A 22,649-nucleotide genomic window follows, 5' to 3' on the forward strand; every position below is an offset into this window, starting at 1 on the left:
CAGGCCGTGTGATGCGGTACGATTTTTTACCCCGCCAAAAAAATATAAAGGAACGTTACATTGCTATTATTTGTAGATCTGGCAAAAGTGCGACGCTGTGTTGATCGTAAGTAATTTTTTCTGGAGGTAAAAGTTGCTACAAAGACTTTTTTTTTGGTGGGTTGAAGTTTCGCGGCGTAATAACTGTGACCCGTGAAAATGCGAACGTCCAACGCGGAGGCTGCGTTTACTCTGTGGCCTCTATTCCAGAATCTTAACACAAGAGGAGCGGTAAGCCACTCCGTTTCAAATACCAATTTATCAATAAACAGTCATATAGTTTACTGGTTAATTGGTCATTGGTTACCTATAATAGTTAATCGAGGTCGTTGTTAAAGGTTGTGCATTCTAACAGCTTTCATCGAGGCGCTGTTTGGTTCGAAGTACTCGTGCGTTCACTGAAGCCTGGGATCCAGGGCCTTGATTCTCAGATCGTATATATAGTGTTAATCTTGATTTGATATAGTGTTAGTTGTAACGATGTTAAGCGATGTTTCCCGAACCCTCTTCTTTACTTGACGAAGCCAGCTTCGAATGGGGTGCAATGCAGTTCGAGGATTACGTTTGTATCTTGTGTTACATTTCATTTGTTCCCAGTGACCGATTCCATATTTTTTTTTTAAAAACTTAAAGTTGTAACAAATAGATGTATCTCGTGGTAACTTCGCAAGCAATACGGGGAGTCATCCGAGTGCAATAATGGCTTTCTTGGTAACTTTTAAAGTAAGCTTGAAGTTCGTGTCCGGAACAGGCTCGTGACATTTTACTTTTTTTTACCTCTACCCCATACGGTCATACGCAAATCCAGGGGGAATATTTCTGAGGTTTAATATCGCTAAATCATGTTTTGCAATGTCCTATTCTCCGTCTTCACCTCGCACTTACCAGTGTGGTGAAGTATGGTCAAATAGGCCCCATGACCGGCATAGCTTGGGGAGACCACGGCAGTAGATTGACACAGACGTTTCACGTTTTACACATGTGCATTGCACCCCACCCGGGAGAACTAGTTTTGTACATCAGTGGGGTTTCGCCTACTCAAACGAAGGTCATATTTGAATGTAACGTATAAATGCAATGTGCATTTTCTTGTTATCAGTGCTGTTGTGATTTACCGCAGGTCACAATGTTGGAGATCACCTGCAACGATCGGCTGGGAAAGAAAGTGCGGGTGAAGTGCAAGTATCCTTCATCAGCAGCGGTTCATTCGATGCACGGTCGTAAAAAATAGATCAGCGTCCGGTCTATTAAACAAAAGTAAACAGGAACTGGTTTCATGAGAGTAACTTGTTTGGTAGTGATGGTTTTTATTTTTAGAAATTTTGCTTTGAAACAATGTCATTACAGATAATAAAACTTTAAAATGGATTAGCGCTTCAGCGCATTAAGGAGACAGTAATCCATTAAGTAATTTCGATTTAAAGCTTTCGTGACTGCATAAAGTCACTTTACGTGACTCATAAAGTTACTTTACCGAAAGAGCCAAGAATATCAAGTAATGTTACAAGTTACTGAATTTCCTTATTGCCCAGATTAAAAGATGCACTTTTCTTGTGTATTTTAAAGCAATATTTGGAGGTGCATTTTATAACTTGGTGTGTGTGAACAGGTTGTATAACTTTCTTGACACCGTGCACAGGTTTTGAGTGCGATTTTCAATGCATCTTATAATCTGGAAAATGATATATATTAAAAAAATTACTGTTTATATTGAGAAAGAATGCATTTTAGGCATCAAACTTAACCTGTTGGATGTTCATGACTTGTGTTTACATGCCTTGACCGTATACTTCAGTCCCAGCGACACAATCGGGGATTTAAAAAAGCTTATTGCAGCACAGACTGGAACAAAATGGGACAAAATTGTCCTGAAGAAATGGTAAGACACTGGAACACGTGTGTATATGTCAAAATACATCTATACAGCATAGCTGATAAATGTGTATTCAGTAAATACAGTACCCATTTCTATGTGTACTTTTTATACTTAATGCCAACACGCACAATCCTGGAACACTCCAAAGTGTATGAAAATTGCCTGATGAACACACCCGTGCGTTATCTACGGTGGACATAGTGGAAACAGTTTAGACATGTCAGATTTCACCCGTTAAGCAATTCGAATAATTGTTATTTGGGGTCACAATTGTATTCAAATTTTTTTGTAGATGTATAATATCTAGTAGCGGCGGAGTTACATAAACCAGTCTTGTACAATATATATTTAGTCTCACAAGCGTTGTTCAATGCATGTATTGGGTTCAAATGTATTTGAATATACTAATCATTACATGTATAACAGTGATGTAGGGATGGGTACTTAATTATGGGCCATATCAGGCTTAACATACAATATACCTTACACTCAGTTTTAGCAATTTTAGCAATCATTTAATCTCGTTTCTCTTTTTCAGGTACACCATATTTAAAGACCACGTTACGCTGGAGGACTGTATCCTTTACAAAAAAAAACAACGCCTTAAAGTGTTTTAATTTTTAATGCATGAAGCACATTACCTGTTCACCTCATGTTTTAAAGTAAACATTCCATTGCGATTATCCTTGATGTTTAAACACAGATGAGATCCACGACGGACAAAATCTGGAGCTGTACTACCAATGAAGCACATGCAGGGATGGCGTCAACAATTCCATAATTGGGATGTTCCGCAAGACATCGTTGTACATCAGTCAGTTTTAATTAAATGTATTATTTACATGGGGAATCTGTAATACAATCTTGATTCTTTGACACTCATTAACATTGTATCTCCATAATAGGAATGGCTTTTGTTACATTCATGCCATTATCAAGTTTATTTCTAATAAAAATGCAAGTTGACTTGTCGAACCAATGTCTTACAATTCTTGTGCAAATTTAAAGTGCTATGATACTGTATTTAAATTGTTTTCACAAAGTGATATGCTTTTGAATCAATCATAGGTATTAGGCTTGTATTTTTTATATATTTTTTAGTTTACCCAGGTTTTACCCAAATTGTGTCATAAAACGAAGTATCCATTTAAATGTGTCACAGCAGTGTTTCCCTTCAAGTAAGAGAATGGCCCATGCAAGCAGATAGAGCTACCTTTGATATTCGATGAAGTGACTTCTGGTCCACACAGTTGAAGGAAGCATTGTCCCACTTGCTATGCATATAAGAGTAATGTTCATTACAGTCAAAGCAATATTTAATTCTCAGTGCTGGAATGGTAGCCATGTAAGAAACAACATTGCATGTAATGGCTTTTATATACAGTTATTGGTAACAGGCTGAGACCATCAACTCACTACACAAGATAACTGTTTAATCACAAGCAGCTCCCAGGATCTCAACAGTGCAAGCGTATTGCTCTGACCTCTGGAGCCACTCAGCCATACAGACACCTTCATTCTCAGAACAATCCCTCAAGACTCAACGTGATGGACTCCTTTGGCACGTGAACCTGGTGAATCTGCGTGGTTCTTGGCGCGAGCCTGTGTGCCTTAAGACGGTCGACACGACGGTTTGCCTCCCGTGTTTTCTCTACCGCGTCCCGAGAGAGGCGGACGTCCAGCTGTGTCCGTTCGGTCGCGGCCTGCTCTTGAAACTTCTCTTGTCTGCAAGCACACGCAATTTTTTTGAACACTTTCCAACTAAGGTTGAAAGCATTTGTGCATAAGATCTGTAATGGTGAGGGAGTCATAATAACTTGAAAATATGTTCTCATGTGAACAAAACTTTAATATCAAGTTTTGTTGCTGTTAGGCACTTGAAAACTGACCACATTGATCAGTGTTGCTCAATTTAAACAACCCAGACATCTGTTAAAAAGAGCTTCATAGCTCATCGGAATCCATTAGTCTAAAGATTTTGATTCTAATAAAATGTCTCATTGCATATATTCAACCAAATAGTGCCCTGACAGCTTTCCGTTTGCATCCATACCGCTATGATACATGCGTGTTAGAAATCGTTACATAATTAATGCGTATGCCTGAATTTTTCCTAATTTGTCTTAGATGCAGTGGTATTGACAGGACCCCCACCTACGCATACTCAATTTAATCCCAGGAGCCCTGCTTGATAATATATTAAAATATTTAGAGTAATGGTTAGCACAATGGACTTGCAATCCATAGGTCGCCAATTTGATTACATTTTAGCGTGGCGGTTGAAACAGTAGGCAAGTTTTGTTATTCTATCCACCAAACAGTATAAATTGACACAACACAGTTGATCAGCAAGTTATGTGTGGAGGATTGTTGGAGAAAGGTTTTGGGGCTGTTCATTTTCAGCCTTATGCCTAGAGAAAGTACAGTTTTCGCACATTCACTTTCTGGAAACTTAGGCGCAGTGGGGAGAGAACATGAACGTCCAAACCTGCGCTGCAGGAACGTGCGCACGATCTCGCGCTGTTGCAGACTGTGCTCCCGCTGATCCCCAGCCACTTCCGCGCGTGCGCTGCGCTCCTCCTGCCGGCGCATCTGCCAGTCGTGCCTCCACAACGCCTTACCCACGGCCGCTTGCTGGGACCCAAATGCCCGTGCCAGATCAAGCTCCGCTTGGCGCGAACGACGGTCGTGGTCCAGTCTCCGTTCACGCGCATTGTCTGCGTGCAAGAGAACAGTGCGAGTTTGTGAGTGTGGAAGGAGAGGGTGGAATGGCGCATTGGTGAACACACTGCTATGGACTCGACAACACCCTTCACCGATCACGTTGACGGTGCATTGTGGTCAAGCAACCGCCCATGACTGGCAAGGCACACGAAGACCATCCAGTGGTGAAATGCAAGAAACCACCCGTGCCTATGACACCAACAGAATCATTGTTGGTTGCTTAGCATGTTTGGCTGTGCACAACAATTGTGTATTAAAATAAAACAATACAGGAATATTGATGATAAGCTTACACTGCCTATTCCAATGTAAAATTTTAATATCCCAGACCAGGTGGAGTAACAAAGAAGTAGGACCAGCTGTTTAAACAAAATTAATATTGACACATACCTGAATGGAATAATACCTCAAAGAAGGAAGATAAAACTGATTTGAAAAATTAGACTTATGCTATCACATACACGGATTGTATATGATAGCATAGGTCAAAAATATAACTTGAACATGGAACAACACCTAAATTGCAGGAAATAAGCAATAAATTACAAATGAGTCGGTCAAGAAAATGTGCTCTCACCAAGGCTGTTTCACAGCAAAGACATTTTCGTAATATTGAATAGTAAAAATAAAGGTATAAGCATAATTAATGTAGAGATCATTACTCATCTCAGATACTCGAATGATCGTAATAACAAGCAATGGAAATGAACTATAGGACATTATTTACAAACGGGCTGCATGAGAAAAAGCCACATTCAACAAATTTGCTAACAAGAGTTTGTCCGAAGGAAAAACACCATGAGGCACTTATTGAGGTGGATTGAAATTCAACACGTAGGCTTTCGCGACCAATATTATTCATAATAAAGGTTTTTGGGTTAGATCGCGTTATTTATAAATGTGTTGTAACCCTCCACCACCCGACACGGCCAATCAGCAAAAAAGTGTCACGTTGACAAAAGACAAATAATTCACTACTTTAGCCCACCGGTGTGTTGAAGAGTGAATCCACAACATTTACAGTTTGAGTACTTGTAGGGTTACGACACATTTATAAATAACACGATCTAACCCAAAAACCTTTATTATGGATTTAAATTACAAAAGCAGACTGGAGTGATTTTGTAAACCTCAATTTGATAACGGCAACATGCCAAAGTGCTGCGACGTGCATGAGAAACATGGACAAAGTATAACGGTTATAAAAGCCGAAAAGTTGCCAAACAAGCATGGACGGATGCATCCCTGGAATTAGGCAAATAAACATGGGTTGGGGGAAATTATAGGCATCATTGACAGTTGAGGAAAGTGCATGGGCTTGAGCAAGTCACGTCACTATGCCAGAGGATGACCAATGAAAGAGAGTGGTGACAGCAGCCGTGGAGAACACGCTCGAAAAGATGACCACCGAGGAGATGGAGCTATGAGATTGGTTCACGTGCAGGATTGCAACATCGCAAGAGCAGAAGGAACGGTGAAGGCATGCGGAAGCATTCATCCAGCGGTGGATAAGGTTGGGTATGACCAGAATAAATTGTAAGTTGTATTGTTAAGTAAAAAAAATAAGAAGGGGTATCATGCAATTTAAGAAGTGTTTTGACCTGCAGTGTTATACATTATTTGGTGACACTTGCATGTCGTTCACAGGTGCACATAACAAAACAAAACCTCAACACATTCATCAATAACGCTGCCTTAAAATAAAAAAATATTTCACGGATGATGTTTTTGGCAGTGACCATTCATAGCACATAAAGGGTAGCACAACTTAAGATTGAGTTCAGCCTCGCCATTAAGTGTTCGATAATGTAATAGCTACTTACATTTCATGCTTGTGTAATAAACTTTACCGTCACGTTAATGTGTAGCTTTATAAGAGCGTTGGAATTGTGCCACTGTAATAGCTCTTATGTATGTACGTATATGTATGTATGGTGAACTTTCGCACCGTACGGAGCCAACCGTGCTAATCAGAGGTTCGGGGGTAAGACAAACTAAAACACAAAAAGCAGTTTTAAAGAAATGAGTTTTCAATCTAGATTTTAAAGTGCATAGCTCCATTGGGTTCCTAATATCGGAAGGAAGAGCGTTCCAGACGGCCGCAAAAGTGCATCTGAAAACGCGCGATGCAGTGACCATCTTTGTTCGATGGTTAAGGGGGCCGTACAGTAAAATGAAGAAATCTCAAAATCGGTCAGGATCTTTTACCGTTGTCGTGTCTGTGGTGGAGCACCATGACAATGTACGTGATAGAATGCAATGTTAAACGGATTGACTGATGATCCGGCACTCACTGATTTGCTCCAGTGACTCTCTCACCCCCTTATCACTCTTCTATCACTATGAATATTGTCACTATTCCTGTGAACTCAACTCGTTAATCCACCCATGTTGAGGACACGGCCGTTCAGACTGACCCACCCAAATGGCGTTCAACCACCACACTGCAGGTCAAAATAGGTTTTAACTTGTTTATTCCCTCGCTTTGCTCGACTTTGGATCGTCCTCTCCCGCTGATTTCTCAAGTTCGTATAACCTTGCTTAACTCAAGAAACGTTTTGACTCCTATAACACCTTTAGGGAATCCTGAATAGTGCTGTTTGTTGCTAGCCACTTGGCATTTTGGGCCTTTGGTCCTGTGCTAAGCAATAGCACAAAAAAAGGATGAAGGGAACATGAGTCAAGGGCTTGCCATCTCGCCACCATGTGGCGAGATGTTAACTACCTTGCCTGGTATACAAGAGTTCGTTGGTTCGATCTCGACCCTGACACCTGTATATTTGGAGTTTGCATGCCTCTCTTCCCCTGGTCGCGTGGGTTATTTTCTGGGTCCTCCGGTGTTTCCCTCCACATATAGAAGCGTGCATTTAGAGTACTTGGCCGCTATAAAGTTCCACATGATACGCCGCTTCGTTGAGCTTTCATTTGTGCCCAGGTCGCTTTTGAAAAAGTGCGAAATAGCTCAGCGGGCCTTACCTGATAAGATAAATATAGTTCGGTTTAAAGAGAAAATACCTCCGTCAAGGGGCGCCTGCCTCTTCTGTCGCTGCAGGTCGTCCGTCATGCGAGCGCAATCTGCCTCCCTCAGGCGCACCGCGACCTCACGTTTCTCCTCCAGAAAGCCCCGCATGCGCGCCTGCATCACTGCTCTCCAAATGCAATTAGGAAGTGAGAAAAAAAACTTTAAAAAAATGTGTAGGTCATTGGCACAGAGCTAATAGCATCGTGATGGTGGTGGGTGTTCAAATTTACACCAGCAGATTGCTCTGCATGGGAGGATGGAAATAGATGCCCATTTGCTGCCTTACAATAGGCCATCTGCCCAAATGATTTTATTTTATCATCTAATCAGGCAAGGAAGTATTTTCCTCTATCATTATTTTCAAGCTTGACTTGTCATGGCGCACACGACCTTGAAAGTCGCCACTGCCCATTGGCCAGAAGTCGTGAAACCCAATCATCCACACGGCACCCCCACATCCGCACCTCGTTTGGCCGAGTGTGCCCTGTTCACGGTCTCAGCCTTGGCGGTAAGGTGCCCCACCCTCTCCCGCTCTCGTTGAGCCCGTTCGAGGGTCTCAAACGGCGCCAGCACGTGGGACCCCATGGAGCGACGGTGCAGGCGTTCGTCCAGACTCATCGTGGGGTGCTGGTCGCGGGCGCACACACAGACGCACCTACACGTTGGCATACCGTTTCTCGTAGTATTTGACCTTTATTTCAAAAGCAGGGCAGATACACGTGAACAAGAAAATAATCGGTCTCCTGGAAGGAATGCAAATCGCATATCTAATTGACTGGATTGCAATGTGTTTTTTTCTATTCGTTTGGTGCGGTCTGCATTAAATATGTAAAGTGGTAACCTAAATAAATGCACTTCGTAAAAAAACATCTGCTAGTTCCATAAATAATAGGGGTTTTCTCATTTTTTCTGGCAACAAAACTAAAACCTTACCCCGAGCCCTCATTACTTTGATAGTGGCATTGTCTTTGAGCTGTACGCCTTTTGGCATCCTCTGGACTAGCACCAATTGAGACGAGGCTCAAAAGAAAGCCGTCTCTGGTGTGGACCAGTTTCAAGGAGAATGCATATATTATCAGAGTGTTTTTTTTATTTGCATTTTGACCACAAGTATTGTGGTTAATGCATGCATGATTCCTTGTAAAAAGGTTTCAGTTTTGTTGCCAGAAAAAAGGAGAAACACCCTATTATTATATTTTGGTACTGGCAAAGGAGGTCTAATAATGTGATCTGCTAGTTGGTTAGCAGCTTTCTCTCTGTCAATTCCTTACCCGTGGTCGGTGTAGAAATTCTGTCCTGGACTCATCCTGAATGAGAGAATGGATCTGGCTCACGGATTTCCTGACATCACATGCCTGCTCATGCCGGGTAAGCAGCAAATCCCGTAGAGGATCAGACTGGTGGATCCTGGCACACAGGCCCGACATGCGGAACTGGACTTGTTGGTCTTCCAGATTGACGTCCGTGTTCAAGTCATCACCTTTATCCCGTGTCTCCAAGACTATTGTGGAACACATACATTGATGTAAGCGATTTTAAAAGGAAACAATCCTAATCATAAGTGTCAGTGGCACTAAATTTACACTCTGAAACATGGTTCATGTTCAATAAAAGACGATTTAATGGAAGTTTTCTGAAATCGAAATGTTTATAACTACTGCTGTAAAGACAATCACTTCATCGGGAAAATTATTCCCAAACATTCGATTAATTTACCTGGGTATGTCATTGTATTGTTATTATAAATAAGCAAGGTTATAGTACATTAAATATCCTACCATTACATTTGTTACTTCCAAGCGTTTGCATAAAAAAAAAACATAATTAAGTCTACATGTGTGTTCGTGGCTAAGAGACAAATAGACCTGTTTGTTGTCCAAGTGGCTTTGTCTCCTTCCGTCTCATTACTTCACTATTGTGACCACGCTGGTGCCTGAAAGGAGCGGAATGAATCCAAGTGGAAGGGTAGAACCTCTGTGGGTAGGCACTTGTTGGGCTCAAACGATCCAAGGCATCCTTGCAAGACAATATAAATGGTGAATAAAAACTTAAATCTCTTTAGCATTCCCTACCACACACACACACATGTGATGTCAATGAATGGAACATACTAGCTTTGTTCAAGGGCACAATAAGTCAGCTTAAATTGTTGCAAATTTCACCGCGCGGTTGAGTAATTTTCCTTGGGACAATCATTTCGCTCACTAAAAGCCCATTGTTAGTACAAAGCTCAATACATTCGTGATTGTGTTGAGATGTGACTCGAGCAGAACCACTGTAGCAATACAAGACTTGAATGCGTGTAATCACCACTTTCACACGACTGACAAGTGAAATGCACATCAAAATCCACTATCTCATACCTGTGGTGAGTGTATATTGACGTTACAAGTCAATTGAAAAATTTTGTACAGTTTCTTTTGTACGAACCAATGACACAAAATCAATAGTCACAAAATCATGCACTGGCGTATGTTGTTCGTGAAGAATCTGTTTACCTGGACAGTACTTGTGTGCAGTTGATTCAAATCTATCGTAAGATGCTTGACTTCTGCTTGTTCCTTGAGTAAAATAAGATATATCAATGCATGTACACAGACTACAGAGTAGCGCAATAGTGCAGTGGTTAGTACACTGCAATATGAGTTCGATTCCCAGTGACATCAAATATCAGTGGTGAGTAATATCTGAACGGTTTCTAGCTACACCCTCCCCACCCCCTTTCACCAATCTGAATTAACCTGTTAACCAACGAAATATGCGAAGGCCTTCATCCAGTAGTAGACTGACAACACGCTTTACCCATTATACTTGATAGAGAACTAATAATTAAGGAACTGGACACTCATGCCGCGCACCTCCGATTAGCACGGTTGGCTACATACGGTGCGAAAGAAGTTCAACGTACATATATGCCAATGCAGAACCCCCTGCAAAATGGCTTTGAACATTTCCAGGCTTTTCCAAATTAAGTAACTATATGGGCAATGTCCATCCTTTAAAAAAAATGGATGGTATACTTATACACTTTGAAACGTTCCCATGTGTTGTTTTTTTTTTCCATTGTGGAATAAAAGTAACTTATAGTTAAAACGGTTTACCGAAATCGACCGTAAGACTAAAACATTAAAAGCAGACGGAAACGACAAGCACCTTCATTTTGCACTGGCTCCTGCTTGTCATCTGGCCAGAAAGTCCTCCATCCCAGGCCCGTGCTAGGCCCTCAGCCAGGATTGCTCGCTCCTCCCGCTCTGGCCGAGATGTTCTGCCGCACTTAGCTGGTAGCCTCCTGTCTGCCTTCCCGAGCCTGGCACGGACGAGGTGCCCGCGAAGCCAACGTTGGATGATGTGCACAGCAGAGTGACGTGCCAGCACTGCGTTGATGTCCTTCAGGAGCCTCTGGAAGTGCTGCATCTTTGCGATGTACGATATCTGATTGTAGCATTTAAAAATAGATACTTGATTTTCTTAGTACACATAAAAACAAAAAGGAAGAGTGCAAACAAAAACACAAATGGCGTTTATGGTTTTCCAATGTGTTTTCGGGTTGTACCGTTTGTTGTTCAGCATGATGTTTGGCAGGCTGCATAATTCAGTTCCTGAAGAAACTTGCAGCACCCGGAGAGAAATATCGGACATCAAACTGTACAACATGCGGTACAATCCAACAACACATCGAGAGTCATGCAGCTCAACTGTGACCTTATGCAGTAAATGGCTTTTCTGTTGTAGATATAAACCTCGGCTGTGTGTTTTAGGCTTTGTGACACAAGTTTGAGGTTTTTGGAAATGAGAAAGAAGACTTTAAATTTATGGATAGGAACACCATTAAACCACTCTCGTGACGTCAATGCATTGATATGCTAAAATGAACTTAAGTGACAGAAGACGCAATCCAAAATCACTTTGACTACACTCCCATTTTAATACGTCAATGCAACGACGTCACTACAGTGCTATAATGACATGCATGCGCAGAACTTCAGTCTATTTTGTTATTAACGAACAATAAATCTACTGTTTGACATCCTGGAACACAGCCTAAGTATGTATCCAAAAGATAATATGAATTAGCTGTTTTGGATTGATTCTCTGCTGTTAATTTGTTATGCATGCATCATTTGTATTTGTGAAAATTTTATAGCACTAGTGTTTTGCTTATTTCATATGCTAATTATTGAACGGGCTGCGTTTAAGTCACATTATAGAGTCCCCTGAAAACTTTACACAAATATAAGTTACAGATATAAAACCTAATCGTACTCATGCATCACTCAGTTACAACATAACAGTTTATGGAAATCCCAAGAACAAGTGATATTCGAGAAGGAACACAAAAAAAACATTCATTGTCAAAGGCTTATTGGATGGCTAGCAATGCCATTTTACACAATTGCCATTTTTCATTTTCATCGTCATCAGCTAAGCTTGATCCAATTCTGTATGAAGGCCTCCCAAAGCCGTCACCATCCCACACGGTCCCATGATACCACAATCTCATTGACGTATGGGCTGATCTTACCCTCTCAGGAATGTTTAGATTATTTGGCTGCTATAATTTTCCACATGATAAGCCAATTCAGTTGAGCTATCATTTGTGGCCAGGGCGCCTCTGTAAAAGAGCTATTAGCTCAGTGGGCTTTACTTGGTGAAATAAAAAAAATGTTTGAAAAAGTTTCATAGTATGTTCCTTGCTTTGACAACCATTCCATCACCAGTCTCATCCATTGGCCATTATCCCTTCGAGTGATGTGTCCTGGCAATGTCCACTAATTTTCCTATGTGGTATGAAGGGCCATTGGCAGAAAGTGTTTAATAATGTTGTTCTCCCGTCCATGTCTTCCTCATTCTGTCTCTCAGCCTAATTCCACGAATGCAGCTCTCAATCCAACTTTCTATACTTTTTAAATTTCCTATACTTTCTGTCGGCGTCAAACATTTCAGATCCGTACCTAAGTGGGCAAATATATACACCGAATGAAGCCGCGTGTTCAAACCTGTCTCGGAAGGCAGGTGCGTATGCCCACGACCATGGCTGGGCTCAGGGCTCGGAATCGCTCGCTCGTCGACGCGCGACCCGCCAGCCCCTCGATAATTTCCTCGTCAGCCACCACCACGCCGTCCAGCGCCTGCAGCGTGGCGATCGAATTGACGGCGCGGTGCCGATAGCCTGGCCGCAGCGACAGTGGCGTGTCGGCCAGAGTAAGAGCCACGAGGCTCGGGCAGGCTGCCAGGGAAGGTATGGCTGCGGTACCCAGTGGGTTGTCGTGAAGGTACAGCACATGGAGCTCTGGCAGCCCGAGCCAAAAGTCGGGCCACGGCAGCGCGCTGATCTGCAATCGGCACGCATTCTTTTTTTTATTATTCAATCAATCTTGCGCGTGAATAATTTATGTATTCATTAAAGCCATGTGCCTACATTTAAATAGAAAATGAAATAACATAAACGCATTAATTTAACGATTATAAACGTTTGCGGCTTTTACAAGTCCCTTAAAAGCGCTTTGTGCAATAAGGGTCATTAATTCACCGCGAGTTTAAATTACATTAGCCTTATAATTGCATTCATTGGTTTGAAATAGTACCTAGTGAAAAATAAGGTAACGTTCTACAGCAACTATTATATAACGGCATGTGCCACACTGCTGTGCTCAGTGTAACATTTCCAGGCCATAAAACATGTTTAAAGATGCAATCTCGTACCACTTATGCATTCAAAGTTGATGCAACCCATTTTTTTTAAATCCCTTTGCAGTTCAATTCAGAAATGATATATCATTTCCCAGCACAGGAGACCTGCACCAATAAATATAACCCATAATCTTCCTTTTTTAATGTTTTTATTTACATGAAAATTTTAAACAATAAATCAAAGCCCATTCTTTAATCAGGCGAACGTCCAAATAGTTTATCACTTTCTCAAAAAATAACGTAGGAATCAGTAAAACAGAAAATGTATTTTTTTGCATCATTGTAGTCTAGAAGTCTCTTGCTTCGCAGTTCTCAACGCAGTCAAATGCAAACGTTGAACTGTTTGCGAGCCTTAACAGTTACCTTTAAACAAGTTGTGCACTTTTGGTAACGCTGGAATGCCTGGCATAAAAGTCCATGAGAGTGGGAATCAAACCCCCAGTCAACTTTGGTTCACAGTGGGAGGTCGTTTATTCTCCTCTGCTACTCCTTTGTCTAATACTGAATTTTCCCAGCCGTCTGCACTGTCGACTACCTGCACATGTGCAACTTCAGGCTCAAGACTTTGTTTTCTTTACCTGCGACTCCCTCTTTCAACAAATCTCATCTTATCTTATTTTTTGCGTCTTAATCCAAGGCGCTTTACAATAATTATGAAATGGTACATAAGAGTGGGATTATTAAAGTAGTGATGTAGCAATGGTGACAGGACAGGTTGGAAGTGGTTTAGGAGGATTTGGGTTACAGCGTATTAAAATAAATATATACCTAAAATAAACCCAAATTGTACCGTAAATTATATAGTAAACCATTACTCTGTGCCAACCTAGCTTAATTACCACAGTACGTCGCATATCCGACCGTCACATATCCACCCTCACCAATTAAGCACCGACACGCGGTGCAGTATTTGTGTGTGGCGTAGCTGTCAAAATGTAAGTTGATGTTGGGATATCCGACCTTTTCACATAACCGCCTACAACCTCGATCATCAGCTCTCTGTGCAAAGGTAGGATATGAGAACACCTTTAGCAAACGTGACCATGCGGTTAATTGGTCAGGGCGGATACACGTGACGGTCAAATATGCGAGCTGCACACCGAACCACCACCACACAATTCGCCACCACAGCGTAAACACCGCCAACACTGCACCACTCGCTAGCTCCATCCATCCACCCGTCCATCCGTCCCCTCCGGCGTCTCCGAGTCACCTGGTTGGAGTGGAGGTCGAGCTCCAGGAGGCGGGGGCACGACCCCAGCGCCTCCACCCTCCTGATGCAGTTGTTGCCCAGGTGCAGGAATCGCAGCGAGTGACAACGCGCGAGGTCCCCCGTGCTGCCCAGCCTCGCCTGGCTCAGGCACACCACGGCCAGGCGACCCAGCTCCTCGGGGCCCCCCTTCTGACCCCGTGGAGCCTCCTCCCCGCCGCCTGCCTGATCCCCGGTCACCTCCCGCACATTACCGTGGCCCAGGGTCACGTCCCTGAAGTCAGGCTGCACGGTGGTCACCTGGCCGTGGGTCACCTTTAGGGCTTTCCTATCCCGGGGCACATCTCCAAGGCTACTCTGGTGCGTGGTCACATCTCCACGTGCTATCTGATCCTCGGTAACCTCTCTCAGCTCGCCGCGATTCCGAGTCGCCTCAAGATATGTCTTATCGTGAATCCAATTGCTCAGGTTGCTCCGGCCCCGGGTCGCGTCTCCCAAGTCACCCTGACTCTTGGTCACGACGCTCCCACGGGCAGCTTCATCCCGGGTCACATTGCTACGCGCAGGTTGACCCCCAGCGACCTTCCGCGAGGCCGCCTGACCTCTGCTGAGAATCAATGGCCAGGTCGGGGTGACCAGGAACCCATCCACGGCCTCCTTCATGTGGCGTGTTTGTGAGGGCCAGTGCAAGCAAGAGGGAGATGCTGAGAGACGAGGAGAGGAGAGAGGGCTGAGAAGGGCAGGGAGGGGCGAAGATGAGGAGGAGAAAAGGAGGTGAGATGGAACAGACGGGGGAGAGAGCAGCGGAAATGGTAGGAGAGAAATATGCGAGAGAGGATAGGAGTCGAAATGGGAGACGGGGAGAGCATAAAGCAGAGACCGCTGTCGATGAGGACAGAGTGAATGCAGTGGATGATGAGCGTAGAGGAGGTGAATAAGAGCGGGGGAGGTGAATAAGAGCGGGGGAGATGAGGGCGAAAGAAAAGGAGAGGGTGCGAGAGTGGCGACGAGACGGAGAGTGAAGAGAGGAGAGAACACGAGTCGAGGGGAGATGAGGAGGAGGAAGGAGCGGATGATGAGGGGGAGAGGATGAGGAGAGGATGATGAGGAGTAGAGGCAGTCCCAGTGACCTCGGCTTGGTCGCGGCTCCGCGTCGCCACGGCAACGGCCGCGCTACGGAGCGCGAGACGGGGAGCGGCGCGCGGAACGCGATTCGCTCGTGCGCCGCTCGATTCGTCACCGGGGGTTTCGATAATGATCACATTACGATTACTGTCATGTCACAGGGTATTGCTGATGTATTCTGGCCCCCAGTGAATTGAACCCTAACATTTGTTTTTTATTTGCATATTAATTTCTATTCTTAGCTCTTTCGGTAAAGTCACGTTGAAGTGAAACAATAAAAGAATAGAATATATATAAAACAATAATATATAAACAATATTATATATTATAAAACAATATTATATATAAACAATATTATATATTATTTTATTGTTTCCCTTCAACGTAACTTTACCGAAAGAGCTAAGAATATGAATTACTGCAGTCACGAAAGCTTTAAATCAAAATTTATATTAATTTCTGTTTTCAATTAAACTTAATTAAAAAAACCTTGAATTAAAGCTTTCGTGACTGCAGGAATTTATATTCTTTGGGTCTTTCGGGAAAGTCACGTCAATAGGTTAAAATTAATGCAAATAAAATAAACAAAAAAACTATGACGTTTCGATCACAACACAAGCGATCGTCATCAGGAGGAAACCAAACAAGCGATCGAAACGTAGTTTTTTGTTTATATTATTTGTATTAATTTAAACCTATTTACTTGACTTTACCGAAAGACCCAAATAATATTTATAAAAAAAAGTTGTTGAGAATTAATTGGGGGTCACTATACATCTGGACCACCCTGTAAACTTTATGGTTTAGTTAATCATCACGATGCGATGAATCAGAATCAGAATCTGTATATATCCTGGAGGAATCCGACGAGCTTTAACGCTCTTTTTCACAGATGTCCAATAGGGGCAGGTCCCAGCGTTACAACAACAAACAATACAAAAATACGATTAATCCTTACGTAAGTCCATTAGTAATTACGATTAGATTATGAGTTACGATCAAAGTAATCAAAACTATTCGATGTATTAATCTACTGTAGGGTATTCTTGCTTTGTCCTTGCAGTGCACGTAAAATATAGTCGGGTAACTCGGGTTGTGACGATTTTGTCTAAATTAATATTTTACGTTCCCAAGTGTTTCGAAAGAGCATCAAAATATTTCTTTTATTAATCTTAGTGTGATGGGGGACGTTAAATCGCTACTCCCTAGCGTATATCATAAAAAAAATATATGCGTACTGTACAAACAAACTTATCAAAAATAATAGTTTCCAATTCAGAATGAGTGCATAGTCAGGCCAATAATCGAATAATTGACAGTACTTGTCAAATGAGTAAAGCCAAATTAAATATTTTACGTGTGTCATTGTCTTCGACAAAGAATGTTGACGCCGGTATATATATAAAAAAAAACTCATCTTAATTTTCATAATCTTTTCTTCTCTCAAACATTATTTTACCAAATCCTCTTGAATTCCGGGGAGTAATTTTGTCTGTTGCTCCAGATTACAACCGCTCTGGCTGTTGTCCGTGCGCTCGCTTAGATTTTTTTTTTGCCTGGGCAGCATCTGTTTGGCACTGATAAGTGCGGAGAATTACTTATGCAAATTTATGCAAATGAAACTCGACCGAGTCTCAGCCCGTGGAGAATGGATGTAACTCATGGAGAATGGATGGAGCTTTTCACTTTAATTTTGGTTGCCCCGTGCCTACAGTGGTGTAAGGTTCTGCCCGAGTGCAAGCTCGCGTTCAGTGACGAGATGCTATCTTCCTCGCCTGGTATTCAGGAGGTCGTGGGTTTGATCTCGACTCTGATGCCTGTATATTTGGAATTTGCATGGCTCTCTGCTCGTGGTAGCGTGGATTTTATCTCCCGGGTCCTCCCGTTTGTCCCTCCACATTTAGAAACGTGCATTTCGAGTGCATGCCTGATATAAATTTGCACATGATAAGCCACTTCGTCGAGTTATCATGTGTGGCCAGGTCGCTTCTGAAAAAAGAGCTCAGTGGGCCTTACCTGGTAAACAAAACATGTTTTTGTCTCACTGCCATTGTGCCTTTTGTGACAATTCTGATTTTTTTAGAAACGTATACGACAGTATATGTTATCATTTTTTTTACAATACTGTATATTAATATATCCGTATACCTGTGATTACGTACTCGCTATGCATGCGGTGGCAATTTACACCCTGCACAATCTTGCAAACGAGATAATCCATCTCGAGGGATACAATTCAACAGAGCGGTTTTTTTTCGTCAATGTTACAACATTAAAAAAAATTATACGCCACCAACCGCCACATGTTGAGTTGTGGAGATGCGGTTATGAAAAGCCAAGTCGTATACGGTATTCTCAGTGGCTTTTTCTCCCTGAAGACATTCAGACATTACCCGTAAATGTTCGCCTGAACATTTTATGAGGTGACCGCGCAGCTCACAAGAGGTCAGAAACATTGAGCCGGTACTGCTGAGATTCTGAGTTTCAGATGCGCATGATTAACGTGCAGGGTTCGCGATTTAATACCGAGGTGACGGTCTCAGCCTGGTTGCCAACAGTCCAAAAAAACCCCATTGAACTTCATTTTACTTAATTTAGCTGAATATATATATTTTTTAAATGTTTGATGCTGAATACATTATCATAGTAAGCGTGTGTGTGAAAATGCGACCGCTGCTGGATGAAATATTTTGAAAAGCCACTTGAATATTTTTGGAGGCTCATGACAAGTTTTCATATCACTCGCCACTGATGTAAGCCGTGGCTCGGAATCGAACTGAGGCCGCCGGGTTCACGACAAAGTGCGCTCACCCACGAGGTCAACGCACCACACATAACTGTGTGAGCGTGTTTTATACAAATACAAAGATCCCCCGTATATATTATTCACAGTACATGGGGGGTGTTCGTGAGCGGGAATCCATCTCGGGTCGCCGGGTTCGTAGCGCAGTGCGCTAACTACTGTTCTATCGCTCCCCGTGAAAATATTCACTCACAAAAGCAAATACAAAGATCCCCGTATAGCCTTATAAGACTGCTTGGGCAAGTGCGGTTAACGAGCACCTATGAAGGCTGACACGGCACACGAGGGGGTGAGTGGCAAGCATCACGCCCGGCTGCCTTTGTCTCCCTTGTGGCGATGTTTACACACCACACCAAGTAATCATTTGTGGTTATGTCGACATAGGGGAGGCCCAGTACCGGTTCAGATTATTGTCACTGGTGTCGGTCGTGAGCGGGAATCGAACTCGGGTCACCGGGTTCGTAGCGTAGCACACTAACCGCTGCACTACCGCTCCCATATATTCACCCTCAGACACACTCACACACAAGGGCATATAGACACTGCATGAGCACCAGTGTTGCCACTGTCTCTGGGCAATGTGCGAGGGCGGCGGAATACGAGTCACCGTGTGTGCGTAGATCGACATAAATTAGGGCCAAGTTCCACAACGTGAAGTCCTGACAACGGCTCACCCACAAGGCAGCAATCGTCATCTTTATGGCCACTCTGGCGTGGTTGCCTCTCTCCCATTGTGCTCACCAAAGTCGCTGGTCGCGTCAGCGTTTTCTTAATGAACGACATTAAATCCAATCACCGGGGGGTCCCAGAAATGCCAATTATCTTTTCCATATTTTTTTCTTAATTTCACACCGTATTTTTTTCTCTTAATTCGTATTACTAGCATACGTAATTAACAGGAGATAACGAATGTGTACCACGTTTGATGCGCACATTAGAATTCTCACCACCTTTTATGCACGGGGAGCGCATCGGCAAAAAGGGTAAAGGCGCGGCCCTGCAATTTCCTGCTCACGCCACTGCTGGCGGAAGGGCCTCCACTTCGAGCGAGTTCCAGAGGGTTCCTCTTCGAGGGTAATTTGACCTACTCTTCCACCCTTGCCAGACGTCTTGGAAGAGGTGGGAATACCCACACTTTACCCCACCCACCAATCGACGAACTCTGATGGAGCCCTTGTTTAACTGCTGGGCGGACAGAAGCGCTGGGGGGGGGGGGTGATTTAAGAAACCTGGACTAGTCTTTCGACTGCCGCGCCGGGAAATCGAACCGGCAATCTCGGGCTTGCAAACCAATAGCACCATCGAAACATCACGCAACAATCATTCGCAATGTTTGACGCGTGTTAATGCAAATGCCCACAATCTAGAATTATATACCCGCATGTTATGTATAATTGTCGCATTACTTTCACGGTGCAAGGTGGCCGATTATTTTTTACGACTCGGCAATGCCGTTCCATGGCGTGGTTAATTTGCCGACTGAGCGAGTAATTATACGAAGCTCTTGTGTATGAGGCACAGAAGCCACGAAATGCCATTGCCCAAAAAAACCCTTCCAACTGGAATATTCCTGCGGGGGAAGATTCAATTAGTCTACACGATTGTTTATTGTAGGCATGTAGGACCAGGTCACCCTTACAAAAAGTGACGTTTTGCCTCAATGGGTTCTCGCCTGGAGATACAAAAGTGCGTGATATGATGATGATGACCATATGTCCGAGATAAAAAAAATAGCCACCCTCCGCCAGCCCCGCAGTTGCTGCACAGTAGACAACGCAACGACCTTGAAGGGCTACCCCAGGGGTCGGCAAATTGCGGCCTCTGGAGCCGCGTGCGGCTCTTTTAGAATCGCTGCTCCGTATGTATTAAAGACAGCCGTCTCGCATTTACGTTGCATCGCGGCGCTTGAAATATCGAGTTCTTTAACGAATTTAAAAAAATGTCTCTTCTTGTTATTTTGGTTTGCCGACCCCTGGTCGACCGTGACAGTGTCCCACCAACGGGTCTTACTTAGGTCTTCTCTTCCCAATCGGCCGTCATCAGCGATGCGCAGCGCAAGTGCCCCACCCTGCACAGCCGCTGTTCTGCCCGTTCATATCTAACGACGCTTACTTACCAGCCCCATGTTCTCTTCCGCACTTCTGCCATGCTTCCCCCTGTCTTGCCACGATATTCCCAGCATTCACCACACTATGGCCATGTGTTGGATTGACAACAGCCGCAATACATGCACTGTGGTGGTGGTGGTGAAATACGTCTTTTTGCCGATTTATATCGATGACTCCAACTTATTATCCACACATCGAATATTGTGCATGGAAGGGTTTTTTTTAACTTACAGATGTATATGTTTGTAATGGGTTCACGTCACCGTCTGCATTCATTGGAGGAGCCACCATTTATCGTAACGTAACAATAATCCTCGCTTGAATCAAATCGTTGGCCTGAACTAGGACACGTTGTCAAATTACGAGCGTGGGGAGATAATTGTCGAATAATTCTGGCCAGGGTCATTTTGAACGTGCTCGCTTTTGAACTATATACCCATAGACAGTACCAAAATTAAGATATATGAACAAAAATTACATTATTTTAAAGTCCACTGTTGGATGGAGGCCTCCTCACACCGTGTTGGTCATGTGGATTGCATGACCATACTTCACCACGCTGGTCATTGGGGATTGGTTTCGATTGGGGTGGAAGTGTTAGAAGGGTGCGGTGGGAGTCCAGGACCGCTTTAGATAATTATCACTCGCCACAAATGTTAGCCGTGGCTGGGAATCTTACTCGGTTGGCCTGGATCACATCACGGGCGCCGTTCGCTACCCGTTGCGCCACCACTCCACGCCGCATATGTGCATACACAAACACGCGTATGCTCTGTAGAATGGTTTTCAACTATCGCGTGCGGCGCTTTATTTGTGACAAAGCGTGAGGACTCTTATCTCCCGCAGTCAGGCGCGCGGCGTGGCTCTCTGGCATTGTGCCTTGCGCCCATCAATTCCCCTCCGGTGCTTTTGGAAGGGACACCCCTATACGCCACAAGAGGTGTTGCCACACACTGATCAACGTGAATGCACCTGGACACATACGTGGCCTAACATATATAAAAAAGTATAAGTTATATTATTAATAACAATGGCAATTGTTATGTTTGTACCGTACACTAATATATAATCATGTTGTTCACCCCGAAATGACCACCGTGGCGAAGTATGGCCAAACAACCACCTTCATCCAGCAGTGGATTAACACAGGGCCGTGAATGATAACGATATCATTCATGACCATACACGTGCATTACATTTGAGCAGGCTGGTCAAGAATATCGAGTGGGGTCACAGCAGCCAAGAGACGGAACGCGCCCGGCAGGACGCCTGCCTCTAAGGAGATGGAGCGATGAAATCAGCTCCCGTGTGTCGTGCACGAGATCGGTGGATATTACATCGCAAGATCGCGAAATATCTCGACGGTGCTGGGAAGGCCTTCACCTCAGCCGTGGATTGACCATGCCTGCGTAAGTTAGTGATGACGCCTGTCCAATACATGCAATACATATATAATCGAGCGTAGAATATGTGAATTCATTCACATATGATGCACACTCAAACACATTCGTCAATAGCACTGCCCTAGGATATATACAAGGTTCCACGATTCGGGCAATGGCCTTTCTTCTTAGCAGAGCGACATCTGCCCGTCATTTGTGATTGCACACCACAGCCAACGCAGTACTATCACACACACATACACAGTAGATTTTTTTTTTTAGACCTGTACTGCAAGTGGTTTGGTGATGCTGCGACGATGATGCCGCCGCCGCCGTCGCTGCTGCTGCTGTGTGCGTGGTTGCTCGGGCGATGACCCCTGCTCTAACCTTGTTTTTTTATATATATATGCGAATCCGAGCCGGGACCCACGCTGCGCTTTGCGTGGGCTACGGTCTCGTCTCTTCCACTCCCCGTTCGGCCCCGACAGCTCCGGCGGGCACAATAAACTGCCGTGATTCTCATCTGCACGCCCGGCACGGCCTTCTTTCGTGTCGTGGCGCAATTAGCGGCATCAGGCGCGCGGCTCCGCGACACGCGGAGTGAGGGTGTGTGGGGGGGGGCTTCTCCGTACGCTCGCAGATTCCTGCCGTGCAATGCAGTGCGGCAAC

The 22,649-nt window shown here is 43.8% G+C and overlaps 2 protein-coding genes across 5 annotated transcripts; one reads left to right on the forward strand and one right to left on the reverse strand.

Moving 5' to 3' along the window:
- Nucleotides 1-15: 15 nt before the first annotated feature.
- UBL5 (ubiquitin like 5) lies at nt 16-2,890 on the forward strand. 3 transcript variants are annotated; one of them, XM_076068814.1, is made up of 5 exons: nt 16-106; nt 1,160-1,221; nt 1,835-1,918; nt 2,454-2,491; nt 2,619-2,890. In XM_076068814.1, exons 2-5 carry the CDS (start codon nt 1,166-1,168, stop codon nt 2,660-2,662), a joined length of 222 nt encoding a protein of 73 aa, XP_075924929.1. In that variant the 5' UTR covers nt 16-106; nt 1,160-1,165; the 3' UTR covers nt 2,663-2,890. The 3 variants fall into 3 exon arrangements, with proteins under 3 accessions (XP_075924929.1, XP_032814624.1, XP_032814623.1); XM_032958733.2 differs by lacking the exon at nt 16-106 and adding an exon at nt 122-270; XM_032958732.2 differs by lacking the exon at nt 16-106 and adding an exon at nt 154-270 and having other exon boundaries at nt 1,139-1,221.
- Nucleotides 2,519-16,037, reverse strand: LRRIQ3 (leucine rich repeats and IQ motif containing 3). 2 transcript variants are annotated; one of them, XM_032958729.2, is made up of 10 exons: nt 14,566-16,037; nt 12,659-12,994; nt 10,815-11,093; nt 10,160-10,222; nt 9,527-9,677; nt 8,933-9,162; nt 8,126-8,288; nt 7,655-7,783; nt 4,404-4,632; nt 2,519-3,640 (listed from the first exon to the last, which is right to left on the reverse strand). In XM_032958729.2, exons 1-10 carry the CDS (start codon nt 15,223-15,225, stop codon nt 3,436-3,438), a joined length of 2,445 nt encoding a protein of 814 aa, XP_032814620.1. In that variant the 5' UTR covers nt 15,226-16,037; the 3' UTR covers nt 2,519-3,435. The 2 variants fall into 2 exon arrangements, with proteins under 2 accessions (XP_032814620.1, XP_032814621.1); XM_032958730.2 differs by lacking the exon at nt 12,659-12,994 and having other exon boundaries at nt 14,566-16,034.
- Between the last annotated feature and the right edge of the window lie 6,612 nt (nt 16,038-22,649).

Source organism: Petromyzon marinus, chromosome 22, assembly GCF_048934315.1.
Source record: "Petromyzon marinus isolate PM22_M1 ecotype Great Lakes invasive population chromosome 22, UKy_Petmar_22M1.pri1.0, whole genome shotgun sequence".
Classification (NCBI taxonomy): domain Eukaryota; kingdom Metazoa; phylum Chordata; class Hyperoartia; order Petromyzontiformes; family Petromyzontidae; genus Petromyzon; species Petromyzon marinus.